This window comes from Podarcis tiliguerta, assembly GCF_965153285.1.
Source record: "Podarcis tiliguerta genome assembly, chromosome: Z".
NCBI lineage: Eukaryota > Metazoa > Chordata > Lepidosauria > Squamata > Lacertidae > Podarcis > Podarcis tiliguerta.
Genome location: NC_139553.1, coordinates 17703876 through 17723702, shown reverse-complemented (window position 1 = coordinate 17723702; position 19827 = coordinate 17703876). Strand labels below are relative to the sequence as shown.

At 44.1% G+C, this 19827-nt stretch overlaps 1 protein-coding gene across 3 annotated transcripts in view; it reads right to left on the bottom strand.

Moving 5' to 3' along the window:
* COL5A1 (collagen type V alpha 1 chain) overlaps nt 1-19827 on the bottom strand; it is a 180704-nt gene that overhangs the window by 96908 nt on the left and 63969 nt on the right. For all 3 annotated transcript variants that reach the window (XM_083423334.1, XM_083423336.1, XM_083423335.1), the window contains exons 5-8: nt 4761-4892; nt 2999-3157; nt 1504-1746; nt 129-293 (exon numbers count right to left, since the gene is read on the bottom strand). In XM_083423334.1, coding sequence (XP_083279460.1) covers nt 129-293; nt 1504-1746; nt 2999-3157; nt 4761-4892 — 699 coding nt within the window. The remainder of the gene's footprint in view (nt 1-128; nt 294-1503; nt 1747-2998; nt 3158-4760; nt 4893-19827) is intronic.

Genomic DNA, 19827 nt, shown 5'->3' with positions numbered 1-19827 from the left:
TCCCCAGGGGGCACAACTGCTCATCTTCGGAACCACTGCACTAATCCAAGGCACTGGCTTCACCTCCACACAGCATGGACTGTGAAGTCCAGTCTCCTCGTTTCTCAAGGAACCAAGTCTTCCCTTACCCCTTCATAAATTGTGTCCTGGTTAGCAGGCATGCCGGGTCCAATGTCCGGAGAATCTGTCCGGTCATAGTTGCCGTAATAGTACCCATCTTCATACTCTGTGAGGGTCTCCTCCGTGAAGTCCTTGTTGGGGTCTTCTCCTCCTTCACGCCCTTGTTCTGCATCCTAAGTGGAAGAGAACAGAAAACAGGAGGCACTAAGACCTTTTCCTCCAAGCCAGAGGGATTTCCAGATTTCCTACCATCAGTGGACCATTCTAATATAAGCTTCTGCATACCAAAGCTGTTGCTGGTTGCAGAGGATTCTAGAACATAAGTTTGGGGATAGAACATTTTAGCTGTGATTCCTGCAATTCAGGGAGTTGGGCTAGTTGGCCTTTGGGTTCCCTTCCAACTCTACAATTCTATGATTCATTAATTTCCCAAAATTCATAACAACCTTACAGCAGTTTATGCAAAGAATAGAATAATGACTATTTAAAACTTTTGAAAAAATAATTAAAGTCAATGGTAAGCTAAAGGCTCGATTAAAACACCTGTCAACATTTCACATGTCTGAAAAGGTTTGCCCAAACAAAAATATTTTTAGCAGGTGCCAAAAAGAGTACAGCAAAGACACCTGCCTGATGTCAAGGGAAGATAGCTCCAAAGTATAGGTGCTGCCACACTAAATTATGGATTTATTGTAGATTAGGCCTGACTGCTGCCCCACATGAACAGAAACCCAACTGAATACTCTCGTTGTAAAATCTGAAAAGCAGGAACTCATCACGAGGACATGCCACCCCACTCAAGCAGCATAGCTACACCTCCAAGGTTTGAAAATGCAGGCAGCTGTGTTGATCCAGGTATGCATAATGTTCCCCTGCAAAAGAGCAGCGGCCCTTAGCATAATCACCAATTTACTAGGATCCACCATCAGCCATCAACTTTCTAAAATGCAACTTAAAGACAACTTCAGAACCCATGAGGCAGTTCAAGAATGTGGGCTGTAGCCAATGTTAGTCCTACACAGAGTAGACTCATCTGAAGCTGACTGGCCTCAACAACTACAAGCCATGATGGCTATGCTCTGCCTCCATGGTAATGCTTCTGAGCACCAGTTGCTGGAAACCACAAGAGAGTGTGCTGATCTTGTGCTCAGGCCCTGCTTGTGTGTTTCCCATTGAGGCATCTGGCTGGCAACTGTGAGAACAGGATGTTGGACTAGATGGGCCAATGGCCTGATCTAGCAGGTTCTCCTTATGACAAAATCAGGCCTGTTAATTCTAGTGGGTTTACTCTGGGTAGAACTTGATTGGGTTAACAACCCAAAATGCCTGGGCTACAGACTGAGCCAGAACATGGATCATAGTTTTGAGGCCACAAAGAATTACATCGGTTCCGTTGAGGGTGATCACTGTGCTGGTGGGGACCTCCACCTCGACGCCGCCCTCTGGGAGCTTATCAAGGTCATCATAGCTGATATCTTCATCAGGGAGTGGAGTGTAATATTCATCAATTATGGTTCCATAATTATATTCATCCACCAGTGGATCCTCTACCCTTTCTTCCACCGTGGTCTCCTCTTGAGTTCTCTCCACAATGGGTGGGGATGCTGTAGATGGAGGGGCAAGTTCCTGTTTCCACAAAAATAAGAGGCCACAGTTACCTGATATTTGAGGATACCTTTTCTCAGGATGCACACAAGCTAGGAGACACATGCCCTTCTACACTGTTAGCACCGCAGCATGTCAGAAGAATCAAACTGGCTGATACCTGTGCCCCCTAATTAATTAAACAGATATTTAAAATATGAAAAGGAATAGTTTATTGATTTCTGGCCAACCAAGCCTAAACCATACCACACACTCATCATATTAACAGATAAATCACAAAGCAAAAAAATAAGCATCAAAGTAAGTACATTGTCATAAAAGACTCGTTCACAAAACTTCCCCCACAAAATCAGAACAACAAATCCATTTTATTCAGCGTGATCTTTAGGTGCAATCAATGGCTCTCACTTCTCTGAATCCTGTTTAACAAATGTGATGGTTCTATATGACTAGTTGAGAAAGATACCTGCTATTTTCTCTTTCTCATCTACACTCATCTTGTAAATATATTCCTATATAAATAAACCCTTTGAACTCCAGAAACTGTAAGTGATTATTCCAATCTAATTCACCCAAGCTTCAAGCTCTCCTAACACAGGGTATACTCTGTTAAGAATTGTACCATTTTAAAGCAGATGGCCGTGAAATATTTATATATGCCGTTCTGAGCCCTATAGTGCCCCCATCACCTGCAGAGCATTTAACCTATATTCTGTCAAAAGCCATCTCAGCCTGTGTAAATGAACAAGGGGCAAATCAGGGGGTTCCGTTCCAGGAATAATACTAAAATCTTTGCACGTTGGATTGGGTTGGCACCCGAGAAAGAGAGCCATCCAGTTCTGTATATCAATATCACATAATAACCATCTGGAAACATCTGCCTGAGCCCAGGCATGACCTTCTGCAGTGCCCTGTTACCTGATCTCAGAGGGGGCACTGCTACTTACAGGACACCCCACTTTAGGATTTATAAAGGCTAGGATATTTCACCCCCTAAACCATTGGCTTAGTGCTGCAACATGTCAAAAGAGTAAAAACAGATGACATCTGTGTCCCTTATGAATTAAATTGTTATTTCAAAGAGTATCTTAATACAAGGGCTTTCGGAAGCCACTCTGGGAGAACCAATAGCATCTCTACACCCTACGCCACAGGGAAAGCTTCTTCAAACATGGCCTATGTTTCTATGCCATGTGTGCAGCATCTGAAAATAGGGGGAGGGGGCTGGATTGGAACCAGTTCACCAATCCAGCTGCGGCCCCCTGTTCCATACCTCAGTGGTTTCAGCCCTTTCCCGTGCCACTTCTTCAGTATCTGTAGTTGGGGTCGTAGGTGGTACCACTTTGCCTGTGTCATCTGTGTCCTCATAGTAGGGATATTCGTAGTAGTAAGTTTCTCCTTCCACTTCGAGGTTCCCATCTCCATCTGGGTACTGCAAGGCAGAAAGCACAGCAGCTAGAACATGGGGAGGCTGTGAGGCATTGTCACCACCACCCACAGTTTCACTGATTCAGGATCAGAAGAGGCAAAAGGAGGAACCTCTTCGCACAGCACAGACTTAAGTTGTGGGATTTGTTACCCACAAGCTATAGTGATGGCCACCAACCTGGATAGCTTTAAAATGATGGATTAGATGAACATCTGGAAAGGAAAAGGCTATCAACATTTACTAACCACAGTGGCCAAGTTCAGATACAAGTCAGATACAATATGCCTTTAATTACCAGTTCCTGGGAATCACAAGGGGGGGGGGTGCTCTATTGGGTTCAGGTCTTGCCTTTGGGCTTCCTATTTGGGGCATTTGGTTGGCCACTGCGAGAACAGGATGGTGGACTTTAATGGGACTGATCTAGAAAGGCTCTTCTAACCTAAATATCTGCAAATGAAATAGAGATGGCTGAAGCGGAGCCTCGTTTGGGAGTGGATGTGTTAGTCAACGGAATCTTGTGTGAGTGTAGACTCCATGGAACAGTCTGCTCATTGCAGTTAAAAGCCAAGGCTCCTGCCCATTAATGCTTTTTCCATTTTTTATTTTCTTTTGCTATAGCTTAGGCTGCATACCCACCATACATTTAAAGCTCATCCCACATAATAGTAGTAGTATTAGTAGTAATAGCTGTAGTTTAAGGGACGCGGGTGGTGCTTTGGTCTAAATCACAGAGCCTAGGGCTTGCCAATCAGAATGTTGGTGGTTCGAATCCCCACGACGGGGTGAGCTCCCGTTGCTCGGTCCCTGCTCCTGCCAACCTAGCAGTTTGAAAGCACGTCAAAGTGCAAGTAGATGAATAGGTACCGCTCTGGTGGGAAGGTAAACGGCATTTCTGTGTGCTGCTCTGGTTCGCCAGAAGCGGCTTAGTCATGCTGGCCACATGACCCAGAAATTGTACGCCGGCTCCCTCGGCCAATAAAGTGAGATGAGCGCCGCAACCCCAGAGTCATCCATGACTGGACCTAATGGTCAGGGTCCCTTTACCTAAGGGTGCCGGAGACTATAGCTTTGCAAGCGTGAACTACCATTCCTAGGATTCTTTGCAGGAAGGAATATGCTTTGAATGCATGGTGTATATGCTTACACAAAGTCTGTTACACTTGCTTGTACACACAGCCCATGTTAAAAAAAAAAAAAGACAATTTTTTAACCACTTAGAATTTTCGTAGGTATTTAAAGCAAAAAATTCAGGGTGGTATTCATCTACGTTTTGCTCTGAGTAGACCCATTAAAATTAATTTCAGTTAATTTCAATGGGTCTACCCTGAGTCGAATGGTATCTAAAAGAGACTGGAGTGGGTTTATGAATAAACCCATGTGAAACTGAAGCAGAGGTAGATCGCTCTCTCCCCATAGAAAAGTGGGGGAAGGGGTGGTTTCAGCTCATCACTCCACTTCCATGAAGGGGTTGCACTGGGGTTGCCTTGCCATCCCTTGCTCTGGATTGCATGGGGAGCAATGGATCTTCTGTCTCCCTGCTGAGCCAGCAGGCTGCCTCCAGATTTTGCACCGACATTGTGACAGTCGTTCATCTCTTTCCACTTACGTATTCATCAGGGTTGGGGTCCTGGGACTGCGGCGCATCTGGGACAGCTGTGTCACAATCCGGGCTGTAGTGCTCACAATAGTCGTAGGCTGCTCGGTGGTCTGCTACCACGAAGAGCTGCTGGATGTCACCCTGGGAGGAGAGAGATGGAAAAGATGCAGATGACACAAAAGGATGGGACACCACACTGTGGCAAGGCGGACACCCACCATCTATAATGAGTTAAAGAAAATGTTTAAGATCCCATTCACTAAAAGACCCGAGGCATTTTTATTAGGAATCATGACGTCAGAGATCAAGAATAAAATCAGACCATTATTCATGTATTCAACAACTGCAGCAAGGATTCTAATAGCAAGAAATTGGAAAAGTGATACCATCCCTTCAAAGATTGAATGGCGAGCCAAATTAATAGAGTATTTACAGCTAGCAAGGAGAACTGGGACAGTGAGATGAAACTCCACACAAGATGTTACGTAATAAGGAATGGATTAAGGAACATCTCAAAGGGTACTGTGATAATAAACGTTTCCTGGCAGATATCCAATGAGTCTTGTGATATAAGGAAGTATTTTTAAAAGTTTAAATTAAGATATAGAAAAATATTAATAAGAAATTGTGTAAAAAAAACTGAATGCAAAATAGTACAATGGGTTTAGTTCTTTTTTCTTATAGAAAAGTTCTTTTTCCTTATAGAATGTTTGTACTGTATGTTTGTTTTGTGTGTATTTTAAGATATCTTCTTGTTTAATAACGTTTATTAAGAGAGAGAGAGAGAGAAGATGGACACCATCCCCATCACCTAGGCTGAGGGCAGGGAACTGTTTTTTATTGTCAAGGGCTGCATACCCTTTTGTTTTAATTACAGTGGTATTTCGGGTTAAGAACTTAATTGGTTCTTTTTTTAAAAAAATTCTCTTTATTAATTTTCATACACACATATACACACATATGTACAGAAAGTAAATTCCTCACGAAAAAAAACCCAATAATAACAACAACATAACTTAATTATAAGAAGAAGAAAAAAAACAAAGACAAACATGTAAGTTATTGACTTCCCTCCACCTCAGTTTTGGGTTATGTAGTACATTTTTCCCCGCAGTTTATCTTTAAAACTTTTGTATGTCGAAGGGTTATATTAAGCCTACTGTGATCTTTGGATTTTTTAAATCTACTTCAATATAGGTTATGAATTTATTCCATTCTTTAATAAACTTTGTTTCTTTCTGGTCTCTGATTTTTTGTGTTAATTTTGCCGATTCTGAATATTCAAATAATTTACTTTGCCAATCTCTTACTGTTGGGATATTGATTGATTTCCAATTTTGGGCGAATAAAATTCTAGCAGCTGTTGTTGCGTACTGGAATAAGGTCTGGTCCTCTTTCTTAATTTCATTGCCAATCATTCCCAGAAGAAAATTTTCAGGTTTTTTAACAAAAGTATATTTAAACATTTGTTTTAGTTCATTATAAATGAGCTCCCAGAAGTTCTTGATTTTTTCACAAGTCCACCACATATGGTAAAAACTACCTTCCTTGTTTTTTCATCTCCAGCACATTTTATCTCCATTCTTATAGATTTTTCCTAATTTTACAGGGGTGATCTACCATCTGTACATCATTTTTTCCATGTTTTCTCTTAAGGCAACACAAGCAGTGAACTTCATATCTTTATTCCAGAGCTTAATCCAACTATCGTATTCCAAATTATATCCCAGATCTATCGCCCATTTCACCATAACTTCTTTTATTTCCTCGTCCTTAGTATCCCATTCTAACAGTTGATTATACATTTTTGATAAGAGTTTTGAAATTCCTTCCAGTATTTCTATCTGGAATCTTGATTTTTTTTCCCGTTTATCCCAATCTTTTTATCTTCTGTCCACAGTGCATTAATTTGATGGAATTGTAACCAACTCGTTAATTTATCTCCTAGTTCTTCATACGTTTTGATCTGCCAACCTTTTTCTGTTCTCACCAATAAATCTTCATATGTCCACCTCTTACCTTCTATGTTTGTTTTTTTAATTGTTAAAATATCTATTGGTGACAACCACCAGGGAGTTTTCCTTTCAAGAAGATTTTTATTTCTTTCCCAAACCTCTAGCAGAGGTCCTCTAATGATGTGACTGGAGAATTCTTTATGTACTTTTGCTTTATTATGCCACAAATATGCATGCCAACCGAATCTGGTGTTGAAACCTTCTAAATCTAGTAGGTCAGTGTTTTTTATTACAATCCATTCTTTAATCCAACAGAGGCATGAGGCCTCATAATACAGTTTCAAATTCGGTACCGCAAAACCTCCTCTTTCTCTTCTATCTGTAAGCAATTTAAATTTAATTCTAGGCCTTTTTCCCTGCCAAATGAATTTAGATAAAATTTTCTGCCAATCTTTAAATACTTTGTTTCCTCTTATCACCGGAATATTTTGAAATAGAAATAATAACTTTGGAAGTATATTCATCTTAATTGCGGCCATTCTTCCTGACCATGATAATTTTATTCTGTTCCATATATCTAAATCTTTTTTAATTTCTTTCCAGGTTGTTTCATAATTGTCCGTCATTAAATTTATGTTCTTCATAGTTAGCCAAATTCCCAGGTATTTTACTTTTTTTACCACTTTAATTCCAATTTTAGCCTCCAGCTGGTTTTTCATAACTTCTTCCATGTTCTTCGTCATCATTTTAGTTTTTGATTTGTTTAACTTAAAACCCGATAACTTTCCAAATTCTTCTAACAATTCTATTACCTTATGGACACTTTTTTTGCGGATCTTCTAATGATACCATCAGACCATCAGCGTATGCTTTCAGTTTGTATTCTTTTTTTCCAATTTTAATTGCACGTATTTCTGGAGTTGTTCCTATCTTATTTGCTATAATTTCTAGTATCATTATAAATAAAAGAGGTGATAGAGGGCACCCCTGTCTCGTACCCTTTGAAATTTCGAAATAATCAGTTTAATCATTATTAATAATCAATTTTGCTTTCTGACTTGAGTAAATAGCTTTTATCCCTTCCAGGAAGGCGCCCTCTATCCCTACTGTTTCTAGACATCTTATAAGGAATTGCCAAGATACATTATCGAAGGCCTTTTCGGCATCAAGAAAAATTAGTGCCGGAGGTATTTCATTCTTTGCCTCTAGATATTCAATGATGTTAATTATAACTTAATTCGTTCTGGGGGTCCATTCTTAACCTGAAACTGTTCTTAACCTGAGGTACCACTTTAGCTAATGGGGCCTCCTGCTGCCGCCGCTGCACAATTTCTGTTCTCATCCTGAAGCAAAGTTCTTAACCCGAGGTAATATTTCTGGGTAAGTGGAGTCTGTAATCTGAAGCGCCTGTAACCTGAAGCATCTGTAACCAAGGTACCACTGTATAAACCTACTGTATGGAAGTTGACAACTGGACAATGAAAATAGTTTCTACGTGCCCCAACTATGGCCAAAAGACTGCCATTGATGAACTGGAATAATAACGCTATGGTCCCCTTTAATCGATAGACTGAATACATGACATGAATGGATTGCTTAAAGATACAGACTCTGTTTGGATAAATATATTGGCATTTGGAATGACTATTGTAGGTTATCAACAACCATATACATATTAGGACAATAATTGTACTTATATACCTATATAATATGCATGAAAGTGTAACTGGTTACATTTATTCTGCTATACTATGTATTTTTATTGCACTATTTCTTCTTTTTCTTTGTACTTTCCTTCTTCTTTTTCTCTTTTTTCACTTTATCTTGTACAACTGAAATATTCTCTCTCTCTGTGTGTGTGTGTGTGTGTGTGTGTGGCTGCATACCCTCAGAGGTAATCTGTCAAGGGACAGAGCAAGGAGTACGTGCAGCCACCTCTTCTTTTTTCCCTTTTCTCTTTTTCCACCCCGCCTTTCCTCTCTCTTAACCCACAGCGAACAAACAGCAGTGTCTCATCCATAATAGGCCTGACCACCAGGCCTTACCGTTTCCTAGGCAAACCAGCACTTAGAAGAGTTTAATAATAATAATAATAATAATAATAATAATAATAATAATGTGCAAAAATGTGCATCCTTTGGAGGATATTATGTGGCTTCTCTTCCCTTTCTCGTTTTTTCAATTTGGCTCCAACACCAAGCCTCAGCAAACCCATTTTGCTGTTGTTTGGCTGGTGGTCAAAAATTCACTTTAGCCCTGGCTGGACGTGAAGGTGTGTAAACAGACCACTCTTGCTCGCTTTCCCATGCCAATGACCAAATTTATCCAGACAGCGAGAACATCTGGAGGGAGGTGGACAGCATCACAGCCACAATCTGGCCCTGCCAACAGGAGGGCATCAGAGCAGTCGCTCAAGATCAGGGCAAAGTAAGAGGCCCTCAAAAGACCAAGAGGCTTCATGGTCCAGGGCAGGTGCCAGTTGGTGCATGCCAATCTGAGCTTTTCCTATGGTTTATTACTGCTGGCATAAACTTGATATAAAATATACCTCTCTGTGAAATTTCTTGTGTTCTGGAAGGCTTCCTGATCTCCTGTGATTTTATGTAAAGATCAGGACAGCAATCTGGTGTCACGAGCAAAATTTAATTTGCATCTCCTGTAAAATGAATGAGTTCCACATAGGCAGTAGTAAGGTAAATTCAGAACTCAGGAAATAAAGATAACCAGTTTAGGGATTTCTCACTGGGATTGTATTCTTTCAGTTACCAACTAAGGAAAAACAGAATAACCAGCAGACAGGAACTTAACAGAAAAGAAACAACAGAACAAAGGAATATAGATGTTAATGCAAGTCACTCATCCCTTGTCCATAACCTAACATGGGCTCAGAATAGTATTTAAGCCCCAGATTGTCCATGGTTGGTTAGCTCTCACAGCTTCAACATGTGCCGCCTTTTCAATCTGCATTCTCAAGGACAAGCTTGACACTCTCCTTCACTTCCGGACAGGTTTACCCTTTTCCCTCCCTTTTCTACTTCACATACGAGTCTCTGAAAAATGTCAGAGTTACTCTCTCTTTAGGCTTTTGATAGGTCTCTTTCTTTTACTCTTTAGCTCAATGTGTGCTTTACAGTGGTACCTCGGGTTACAGACCGCTTCAGGTTACAAGATGCTTCAGGTTACAGACTCCGCTAACCCAAAAATAGTACCTCAGGTTAAGAACTTTACCTCAGGATGAGAACAGAAATCGTGCTCTGGCGGCGTGGTGGCAGCAGGAGGCCCCATTAGCTAAAGTGGTACCTCAGGTTAAGAACAGTTTCAAGTTAACAACAGACCTCTAGAACGAATTAAGTTCTTATCCCGAGGTACCACTGTATTTGTTTGCTTGTTTATTATTTTATAAAATGTATATGCTGCCTAATTGTGGAAATTAAAAAAAACCCTCAAAGCAGTTTACAAAAAAAAAAAAATTATCACCAGAAAAGTTTACAACCATACTGTAAAACATACAAGAAGTTAAAGCAACAGTGGATGGAAACAAATCAAAATTCATCACATTAACCTTTGAAACATCCGGGGAGGCTTGACTAAACAGAATGTTTTAGAAGGTGCCAAAACGAATGCAATGAAGGTACCTGCCTGATATCAATAGGCAGGGAGTTCCAGGGTATAAGTCCTGCCGCACTAAAATATTTCCCCCCATAAATGTGCAACAGGTACTATGTGGAAACTGTAGTAGTGCCACTTCTGCTGATCAAATCGGTCAAGTGGGCACCTATGCAGTAAGGTGATGTTGGGGTCAGGTTTTATATACTAATAGCAACACCTTGAACTTGATCCAGAAGCAAATCGGCAACTAGTGCAGATACATGGACAAGGCCTCACTCCTGTCAGCAATCGCGCTGCAGCATTCTGCAGTAACTGCAACTTCTTGATCAGTATGTACTGTACTTTACTGCTTATAGTGTAACTCTGATGTCTGAAGCAGCATCCAGATACTCTGTCACTGTTGTTTCATGTAATGAATCAACCTTTTAAAAATTCATTTACGTGTGAAACTTTTGGGCAGTAAGGTTAAGGTGAAACACATACAGGCAACTCCCCACTTGCATGTGATATACTTGCACGTAACCACATACACGTGCAGCACTGGGAACCCAGAAGTAGCAGGCGACTCACAAGGAGACGCTCCCTCTCCTCGCAAGCCAGAGGTGCAGCAGGGCTTTGTTGAGGCTGCTCAGCTGAGCATAGGAAAGAGTCTGCTGCACTACCATGCGCACTGATCAGCCTCAACAAAGCCTCCATGCACCACCGGCTCACGAGAAGACCCTCCCTAGAGTGGGTTCTGGGGAGGGTCTCCTCATGAGCTGCCCGCCACTTCTGGGTTCTAAGCGCTGTTTGTGTGTGTGGTCGCACGCAAGTGGGGAGTTAACCTGTAAACGTTTAAACTGAACCTTATACCCCCCAAAATGAATTTTAAAAGGTTTATTTATTATACGAAATGAGAGTGACAGTGAAGGGTCTCCTCATGAGCAACGAGGACTCTCCAGGGTGCTTCCCGCTTACGCCACTTCCAGACCCTATTTTCCAGGGACGTCCCTGATTTAGAGAAGCCGTACTGGTTTCTGATTTGATCTCGAAATGTCCCGCTTTGAATTAGGATGTCCCTATTTTCATTGAAGAAATGTTGGAGAGTATGGAGCTATCCAATCCGCCCCCCCCCCCCAGCCATCTGAAGGCAATCCTGTATAGAGAAGTTTAATAGTAGTAGTAGTAGTAGTAATAATAATAATAATAATAATAATAATAATGCTTTATGTTTTTATATATGTTGGAAGCTGCCCAGGGTGGCTGGGGCAACCCAGTAAGATGTGTGGGGTATAATAGTAAAATTATCATTATGGAATGGGACGTCTCTGTTTCCATTGGAGAAATGTTGGAGGGTATGCATTTCACTTAAGAGCTTGGAGAGCCCAGAGTATAACCCCCACGTAAATGGGGAGTTGCCAGTATTCAAAAACAAACACAGGTTATGTTTCTAGCAAAAAGATCCTTGAAATCCTCTGAGCTCAATAGAAGGCATGTGGGTGGTGGACACAAATGTAGGTTCCAAATACATAGTCTGCTGCCAGCTAGCTGGTCAGCAAAGGGGGCCCTTTTAGCTGTTCCTCTGCCCTCAGAAGTTCAAAAGGTGGCAGCCCAGGGGAGGAGGCCCTTAAGCTGTGGAACAATCTCCCTACACAGATGCATCTGACACCTTCATCGCACAGCTTCCGGATGATACTGAAGATGCACCTCCTTACCCTGCCTTCTGACAGCTGAGGGGGCGTATGTAGAGCCTTGAGTGCCATCACTGTGGAACTCTCTGCTGCTAGAGATTCAGCAGGCACCTTCTGTGCCAACTTTTAAATGCCTGCTGAAAACTTTTCAATTCTGCCAGGCCTATGTAGGCAAGTAAGAATGCATTCTCCCACAATGGTTAACTGATGTCTGTTCAAATAACAACAAAAACAATAATGGCTTTGTTTTTTTCCTTTTATTGCTGTATAACCCTCTTTATTTCTCTGATTGTAAATTGTTTTAAACTGTTTTTAATTGTCGTAACCCATCTCAGAACCTTAGGGTGGGTGGTGGGTAATATATTCTGTTATTTATTTTTTCTGTAAGTTGTTTTTAATATTGTGTTGTAATGCTGTGACCCATGTTGGACCTTAAGGTGAAGGGTGAATAATAACAATAACAATAGTAGTAGTAGTAGTAGTAGTAGTAGTAATGTGATTATGATGATTAGGGCTTCCCCTGCAAATTTCCAGCTTGTACCCAGTCATGGTTTATCAAAATCTCTAGGTATAGGGGGAGCAGAGAGTGGGGTGATTAAAGGATGCATGCAGGGACACTGTTTGGTTAGGAGAACCAGGGTGGCATTGTGGTTAGAGTGCTGGACTAGGACCTGGGAGACCAGGGTTCAAATCCCCTCTTTGCCATGATGCTCACTGAGTGTGACCTTGGGGGCCAGTCACTGCCTCTCAGCCTAACCCACTTTGCAGGGTGTTGTAGGGTTTAAAAGGGGTGGGGGAGAACCTTGGATTCCACCCTGACTCCTTGGAGAAAAGGTGGGCATAAATGCAATAAATGAAATAATGACTATCCCTGTTCCCATTGCATCTGCCATGCCCTCAGCTGAGACGCTGTATGTGCCTCAATGACAGAGAAAGGTATGTGAGGAAATTACTCTCTCTGTGTGTGTATGTGTTGAAATAAATAAAAAAATTAAAAAAATTATCCAGTAGCACCTTAGAGACCAACTAAGTTTGTTCTGGGTAGGCAGGGGTAGGCAACCTAAGGCCCATGGGCCACAAGCAGCCCATGGGGGTCATTTAACTGGCCCATGAGCCGCCCCCGAACCAAGCCGCCCGCTCAGCAAGTCCCCGCGCGCTGCACTAAACCAACACAGTGCGGAACAGGGACTCCGTGGCACCAGAAATCGCATCTGCGCAGATGCAGGTGTCGGAAATCATGTCTGCACAGACACCGGAAATTGCTGGTGTGGGCGCTCATGCGCACGCGCAATCCAGTCCACAGAGGGATCTCCGCTGGAGTGAACTGGCCCAGGTGAGGTAAACCTTGCCAACCCCTGCATAAGCTTTCATGTCCATGCACACTTTTTCAGTTACACTGAAACAGAAGTCGCCAGACCCTTATATATAGTGGGAGGGTGGGGTGGGGTTTTTCTCAGAAGGGTAGTAGGCAATGGGTAATTGACTCAATGGGTATGGTAAACCTGTTAACGACTGCAATTAGTCCTACAGGAAAAAGCAAGGGATAGTATGCAGATGACCAAAAATAGCTTTAGCATGTGTAATGAGCCAAGAATCCAATGCAGTCATACCTTAGGTTACAGGCGCTTCAGGTTGTGCGTTTTCGGGTTGCACACCGCACTGAACCCAGAAGTACCGGAATGGGTTACTTCCAGGTTTCGGCGATTGTGCTTGCACATGCACAGAAGTGCCGAATTGCACGTGCGCAACTGTAGGACTAATTGCAGTACCACAACCCCAGAGTCATTTGCTACTGGACTTATCGGTCTGGGGTCCGTTTACCTTTACGATGGGGAGGGAGTGGCACTGTGGTCTAAAGCACAGAGCCTAGGGATTGCCGATCAGAAGGTCAATGGTTCGAATCCCCACGATGGGGTGAGCTCCTGTTGCTTGGTCCCTGCTCCTGCCAACCTAGCAGTTTGAAAGCACATCAAAATGCAAGTAGATAAATAGGTACCGCTCTGGTGGGAAGGTAAATGGCGTTTCTGTGCGCTGCTCTGTTTCACCAGAAGGGGCTTAGTCATGCTGGCCACATGACCCGGAAGCTGGCTGCGGACAAACGCCAGCTCCCTCGGCCAGTAAAGCAAGATGAGCGCTGCAACCCCAGAGTCGTTCGCGATTGGTCTTAACGGTCAGGGGTCCCTTTACCTTTACCTTTAAGGTGCTACTGGACAATTTTTAAATTTATTTCGACTGCATAAGACCAACACAGCTACCTACCTGTGTGTCTGTGTGTAAGACACACACACACACACACACACACAATCTGCAAAGCTTGTTGTGCAGGCTTACTTTCTAAACACGGCTCTTCCCAAATCTTCACCCAACCAGACAACTCTGAGAATAACCTATTGCTCTGTATTTAGCAGCTGAGATTTGCAGAGGTCATAAGGTTAATTCGTGTTACTTCCTGGCTGATGGCTACCAGACCCCCTCAAAGTCTTAATCCAAACATATCAGGAGGAAACCTATCTTCTCCCACCCACTATCATCCCTGGCAGGGAGATGTCAAATATATAGTTATAGATATGAGGCATTGGAGTCTATTAGTGGATAGTAGAAGTTAATAAATGGTAGCATTTCGATTATTTGGAATATGAAAGGAAAATTCAAGCTGTAGAGGAATTCCTGGGCTAGTCTATGCAAAACAATCTGACCAATTAAGGACAATTAAGAAACAATACAGGCCCACTGAGGGCCACTGGCAATTCAAGAGAACAGTCTCTCCCCCCTCTTGCCCTGAGGTGTGAACAGACATAGGGGATTTAGAAGGTTGCCAGAGTAACTGGGTGTGAGGTGACAGGAAGAGTTGGGGGCCTTTGCTATGAGGCTTGGAATAGCTGAGAAAGGGCAGAATGGTCTTGGCTGGCTGAAGGCAGGCTGGGAGGGATGCCTTGGACTCCAGTGCTGCACGACTGTGGGGAGCAAGCTCCTCTTGAGATGTACTCCCTCTGTGTAGACTGAAGGTGGTGTTGCGTGGCGAGTTCCCGCCCCCCACCAGGATAAATAAAGACACGAGACACCATGATATAAGGTTAAATGGGCGAATTAGGCCACAACTTTATTGAATTCAGGAATGAGAGGCATTGGCTTAGGCATTGGTCCTACCGACTATCCGGCTCCAGCCCATTTGCTGGAGACACGGAGAAGGGTTAACACCTTAGTGGGGGAGTCACCTGCCGAGGCACGTCAGCTAGGAGCTCCCCCGGTCACCGCTCTGGGGCGTGCCTTTGGCCCACACCTCCATAGGCTTCGGACAGGGCCACGCCCCCCGGAATCCTTTAACGGACCACCCTTCGTTCACTGGGGGGAGGTGATGGCGTTCCTCCCCCCCCCACACGCATCCTCTGAACCCCTTCTTACCAATGCCTACCGCCACACGAGCGCACGCTCGCCGCCAATCCTCTCATGCCTGAAACCAATCCCCTATACCCTTCGCTACATCCATCAGCCAAACATCATTCCCAGCATCAGACAGATGCACGCCATCAAACCGGTAGAGGGCCTCGTTGTTGTAACGTATGCCCGGGTGTTCCACCACCTTTCCACCCAGGGCTGCCACTCTACGCACCACCGCCCGATCCAGGGCTCTCCTGGCCCTATTCATGGCTATCGGGCACCTGCTGTCTCTCCACACCCGCCTTTCCATCAACGAGGCCCAAATGATTGTGATATTTGGGTAGGAGGCCTTGAGCTCCTCAAAATCACTAATTATATGCCACTGCAGGTCAACTGCCTTTCTGTATGCCAGGTCATTCTCCCCCAACTGTATGAGTAAAGCATCTGGGGGGCCCTCCCTTGCTGCTTTGGCCTTAACAGCGGGCAACATCTCAGCCCAGCGCATCCCCCTCCGGGAAACCCAGGATATAGAAATTGTGGGCGGTAAACCCAGGCATGGTCCCAAACCAGAACTGATGGCGCGGACCTTGGCCCAATGCACAATACTGTGCCCGATTATCCAAACGCGTACCCCCATGTTTCCTGCAAGAAATTGAAAGAACACGCTATGGTCAGTCAAACGTGGGGTCCCAGCCGGCGAAAGGAGGACGAGCCTCCTCGCCCCCGGCGCTAAATAGGGGCAAGCCCCGCCCCCTAAGCCAGCTGACTGGCTGGCTGGCTGGGGAGGGAAGCCCCCGGGATTCCCGGGGATTCCCATTCCTATTCTCGCAGGGGCTAAACCAGCCCCTGCTCATGTGGGGGGGGGGCGTGACGCCCGCAACCCCACCTCCTGGGGCAAGCCGGAAGTGGCTTTGTTGTTTAGTCATTTAGTCGTGTCCGACTCTTCATGACCCCATGGTCCAGAGCACGCCAGGCACTCCTGTCTTCCACTGCCTCCCACAGTTTGCTCAAACTCATGTTGGTAGCTTCGAGAACACTATCCAACCATCTCGTTCTCTGTCGTCCCCTTCTCCTTGTACTCTCCATCTTTCCCAACATCAGGGTCTTTTCCAGGGAGTCTTCTCTTCTCATGAGGTGGCCAAAATATTGGAGTCTCAGCTTCAGGATCTGTCCTTCCAGTGAGCACTCAGGGCTGATTTCCTTCAGAATGGAGAGGTTTGATCTTCTTGCAGTCCATGGGACTCTCAAGAGTCTCCTCCAGCACCATAATTCAAAAGCATCAATTCTTCGGCAATCAGCCTTCTTTATGGTCCAGCTCTCACTTCCATACTTCACTACTGGGAAAACCATAGCTTTAACTCTACGGACCTTTGTTGGGAGGGTAATGTCTCTGCTTTTTAATATGCTGTCTAGATTTGTGATTGCTTTTCTCCCAAGAAGCAGGCGTCTTTTAATTTCATGGCTGCTGTCACCATCTGCAGTGATCATGGAGCCCAAGAAAGTAAAATCTCTCACTGCCTCCATTTCTTCCCCTTCTATTTGCCAGGAGGTGATGGGACCAGTGGCCATGATCTTCGTTTTTTTGATGTTGAGCTCCAAACCATATCTTGCGCTCTCCTCTTTCACCCTCATGTTTAACTAAACCATATTTCTAAAGGCACAGCAGTCACCACCGCAATATCAGTTCTCCAAAGGAGCACAGTTGGGGTCAAGACCCCTGGAACCCCATGCACAGCTCGGCATGGATTGGGGTCGCCTATAACAATATGCATCCTTTACCTCTGCCCCAAAATATCTTTCCATAGCTGTATATAATCCAGGTTGCTAAGTTTTGGACAATTTCAACAAAGATGCCAGAGACCTCTGATGGGAGTGAAATATTTCTGGCAAATGACAAAGTTCACCAGGTTTCTGATGAAAACAGAAGAGTCTTTCCTCCTGGACCAGCACCCTCTTTCCAGATAAAGCTGTCCAGATGCCCAACCCCATCAAGGACAGGATGGTTCAGGAAATGGCAGCCAAAATGGTCAAGGCAGATAGAGCAATTTCCCCATGAAGAAACATTGCAGTTTCTGGGACTTTTCAGTTTAGAGAAATGGCAAGCAATAGAGGCCTTAATAGAAGGTAATAAATTGATGCAGTGCATGGAGAAAGTGGATAAAGAAAGGTTTTTCTCTCCTCTGCTAGCATTGGGATTCATGGACACCCAGAAGTAACCTAGCAGCAGAAAGGAAGAGCCAAAGGAATGAAGCCTGGGCATGTCCCGCTGAGTTATCCCACCCTCTAAAAAAAAGGGGGGAGGCAGAAATACAAGCATTTGCCACCATACTGATCTACCAACCACTTAGAAGTGGCTTACGTTGCATTATATTAGGCTTGGAGACATGCACGAGATTCCCAGCTCCAGTCTATCACTGATGGCTCACCCAATGGAATAAGACACTACTGGCAAAAGCACATTGCTCAGCAGACAGCATCAATACAGCAGGACCTCAACTCTTGACAAACTGAGACTGGCAAGGCTCTGGCGAATGAGGGGCGCTAACTGATCATCGCCAGCCAAGTCTTAAAATGCTGTGCTTAAAATGTCATGCCAATTTGCTCACAGTAAACTAGGCTATTTGCTTGAACTCATCACTGTGACAGTTTTAGTGACTCCAGGCTGACTCCAGAAATGGATTGCCTGAGCACTATCATTCCAGTTCAGTGGCAGGCAGTAATGTACTTGGGAAAATGAGTCCGTATTAATGTACTTAAATAAATAAATACAGTGGACGCTCGGGTTGTGAACGTGATCCGTGCGGGATGCACGTTCGCAACCCGCAGCGTTCGCAACCCGCATCTGCGCACGTGTGGGTTGTGACCCTGCGCTTCTGCACATGCGCAAAGCACGATTTAGTGCTTCTGCGCATGCGCGACCGCCGAAACCTGGAAGTAACCCGTTCCGGTACTTCTGGCTTTTGGTGGACCGCAACCCAAAAAAACGCAACCTGAAGCGGCTGTAACCCAAGGTATGACTGTAAATAAAATTAGAGGATAAGAAGAGTCTGCTAGTCCAGCACCCTGTTCTCACAGTTGCCAACCAGGTGCCTCTTTTGGGAAATCTGGAAGCAGGATTTAAGCACAAGAGCACTTTCCCTTCCTGCTGTTCCCAACAACTGGTTTTCAGAAGCACTGCTGTCTATAATGTGGAGGCAGGGAACAGCCATTGTGACTAATAAACTCTCATTAGCCCTCTTCTCCTCCATGTCCAGTCCTCTTTTAAATCCATCATTGCCTCCTGGGGGGTGGAGGGCAGTTCCATGATGTAACTACGAGCTGTATGAAGAAGGCCTTCTTTCATCTGTTCTGAATCTTCCAACATTCAGCTTCACTGGATACCCACGAGTCTTCATATTATGGGGGGGGGGGGGACTTTTCTCTAGCCACTTTCTCCATGCCATGTGTAATTTTATAAACTTCCATCTTGTTGCCTCTTACTTGCCTTTTCTCTAAACTGAAAAGTCCCAAATGCTGCAACTTTTCCACACAGGCCAGTCACTCTGCCCCCTTAATACCCTTTTCTGAAATAAAGGGCTGTATTAATTTAATGCACTTGCATAACAGCAATTCCAATATGGCTTGAAAATCAGATGACACGATCCAGCAAGTAAGCAAGTTAAACAATTAAAACTGAGAGGGAGACCAAGGTGCCCACCCTGATGTCTGTTGCACCCCTGAATGAACCCTTGATCTGGTCTTGCAGATCATATAGGACCTTTATACCTGGTCTTACTAATGACCCACATAGCTCAGCATTGCCTTTCCAACCCAAAGTCTGCCAGATGCTCTGGACCAGCTGGGACTGATGGGAGATTTGTGCAAAACAACTAACACCAGGATTTGGGGAGCAGTTGCGTACACTGACTGGCAAGAAGCTCTCCAGGATTTCAGGCAGGGGTCTCTTCCAGATCTATATGGATATGCCATTGGGGACTGAACCCAAGACATTCTGCATGTCAAGCAGACATTCTAACCATTGGGCCATGGTCCTTTCCTTATAAACAATATCAGATTCTAGTCCTCATCATTCAGAAGAAAGTGATGGGAGCATGGGAAGCTGCCTTCAACTGCCTTTAGCTCAATATTGTCTGCACTGGCTAGCAGAACCTCTCCATAATTTCTGGCATAAGATTTCTTTTCACTGTAGAGGCTAGTATTCATTGATTGCCTTCTCCCCTCTCCTTCAAAGTTCCAGTATATAAATAGCTAAAATAATAAGAAAAATAACAATTCTACAGTCGGCTCTCAGTCACTGGGCCAAAAATGTAGTGGGTTGGTGTGATGATTGAATAAGCAGCACACACAAACACACACGCTCGGCAGTTTCTTCTTCTCTTTCTTTTGTTAGAGTAATATTTAGTTACCAATTCATGCTCCTTTAAAGGGGAAGGAAGGTTGATTTAAGGAAGGCTGATTTATTTG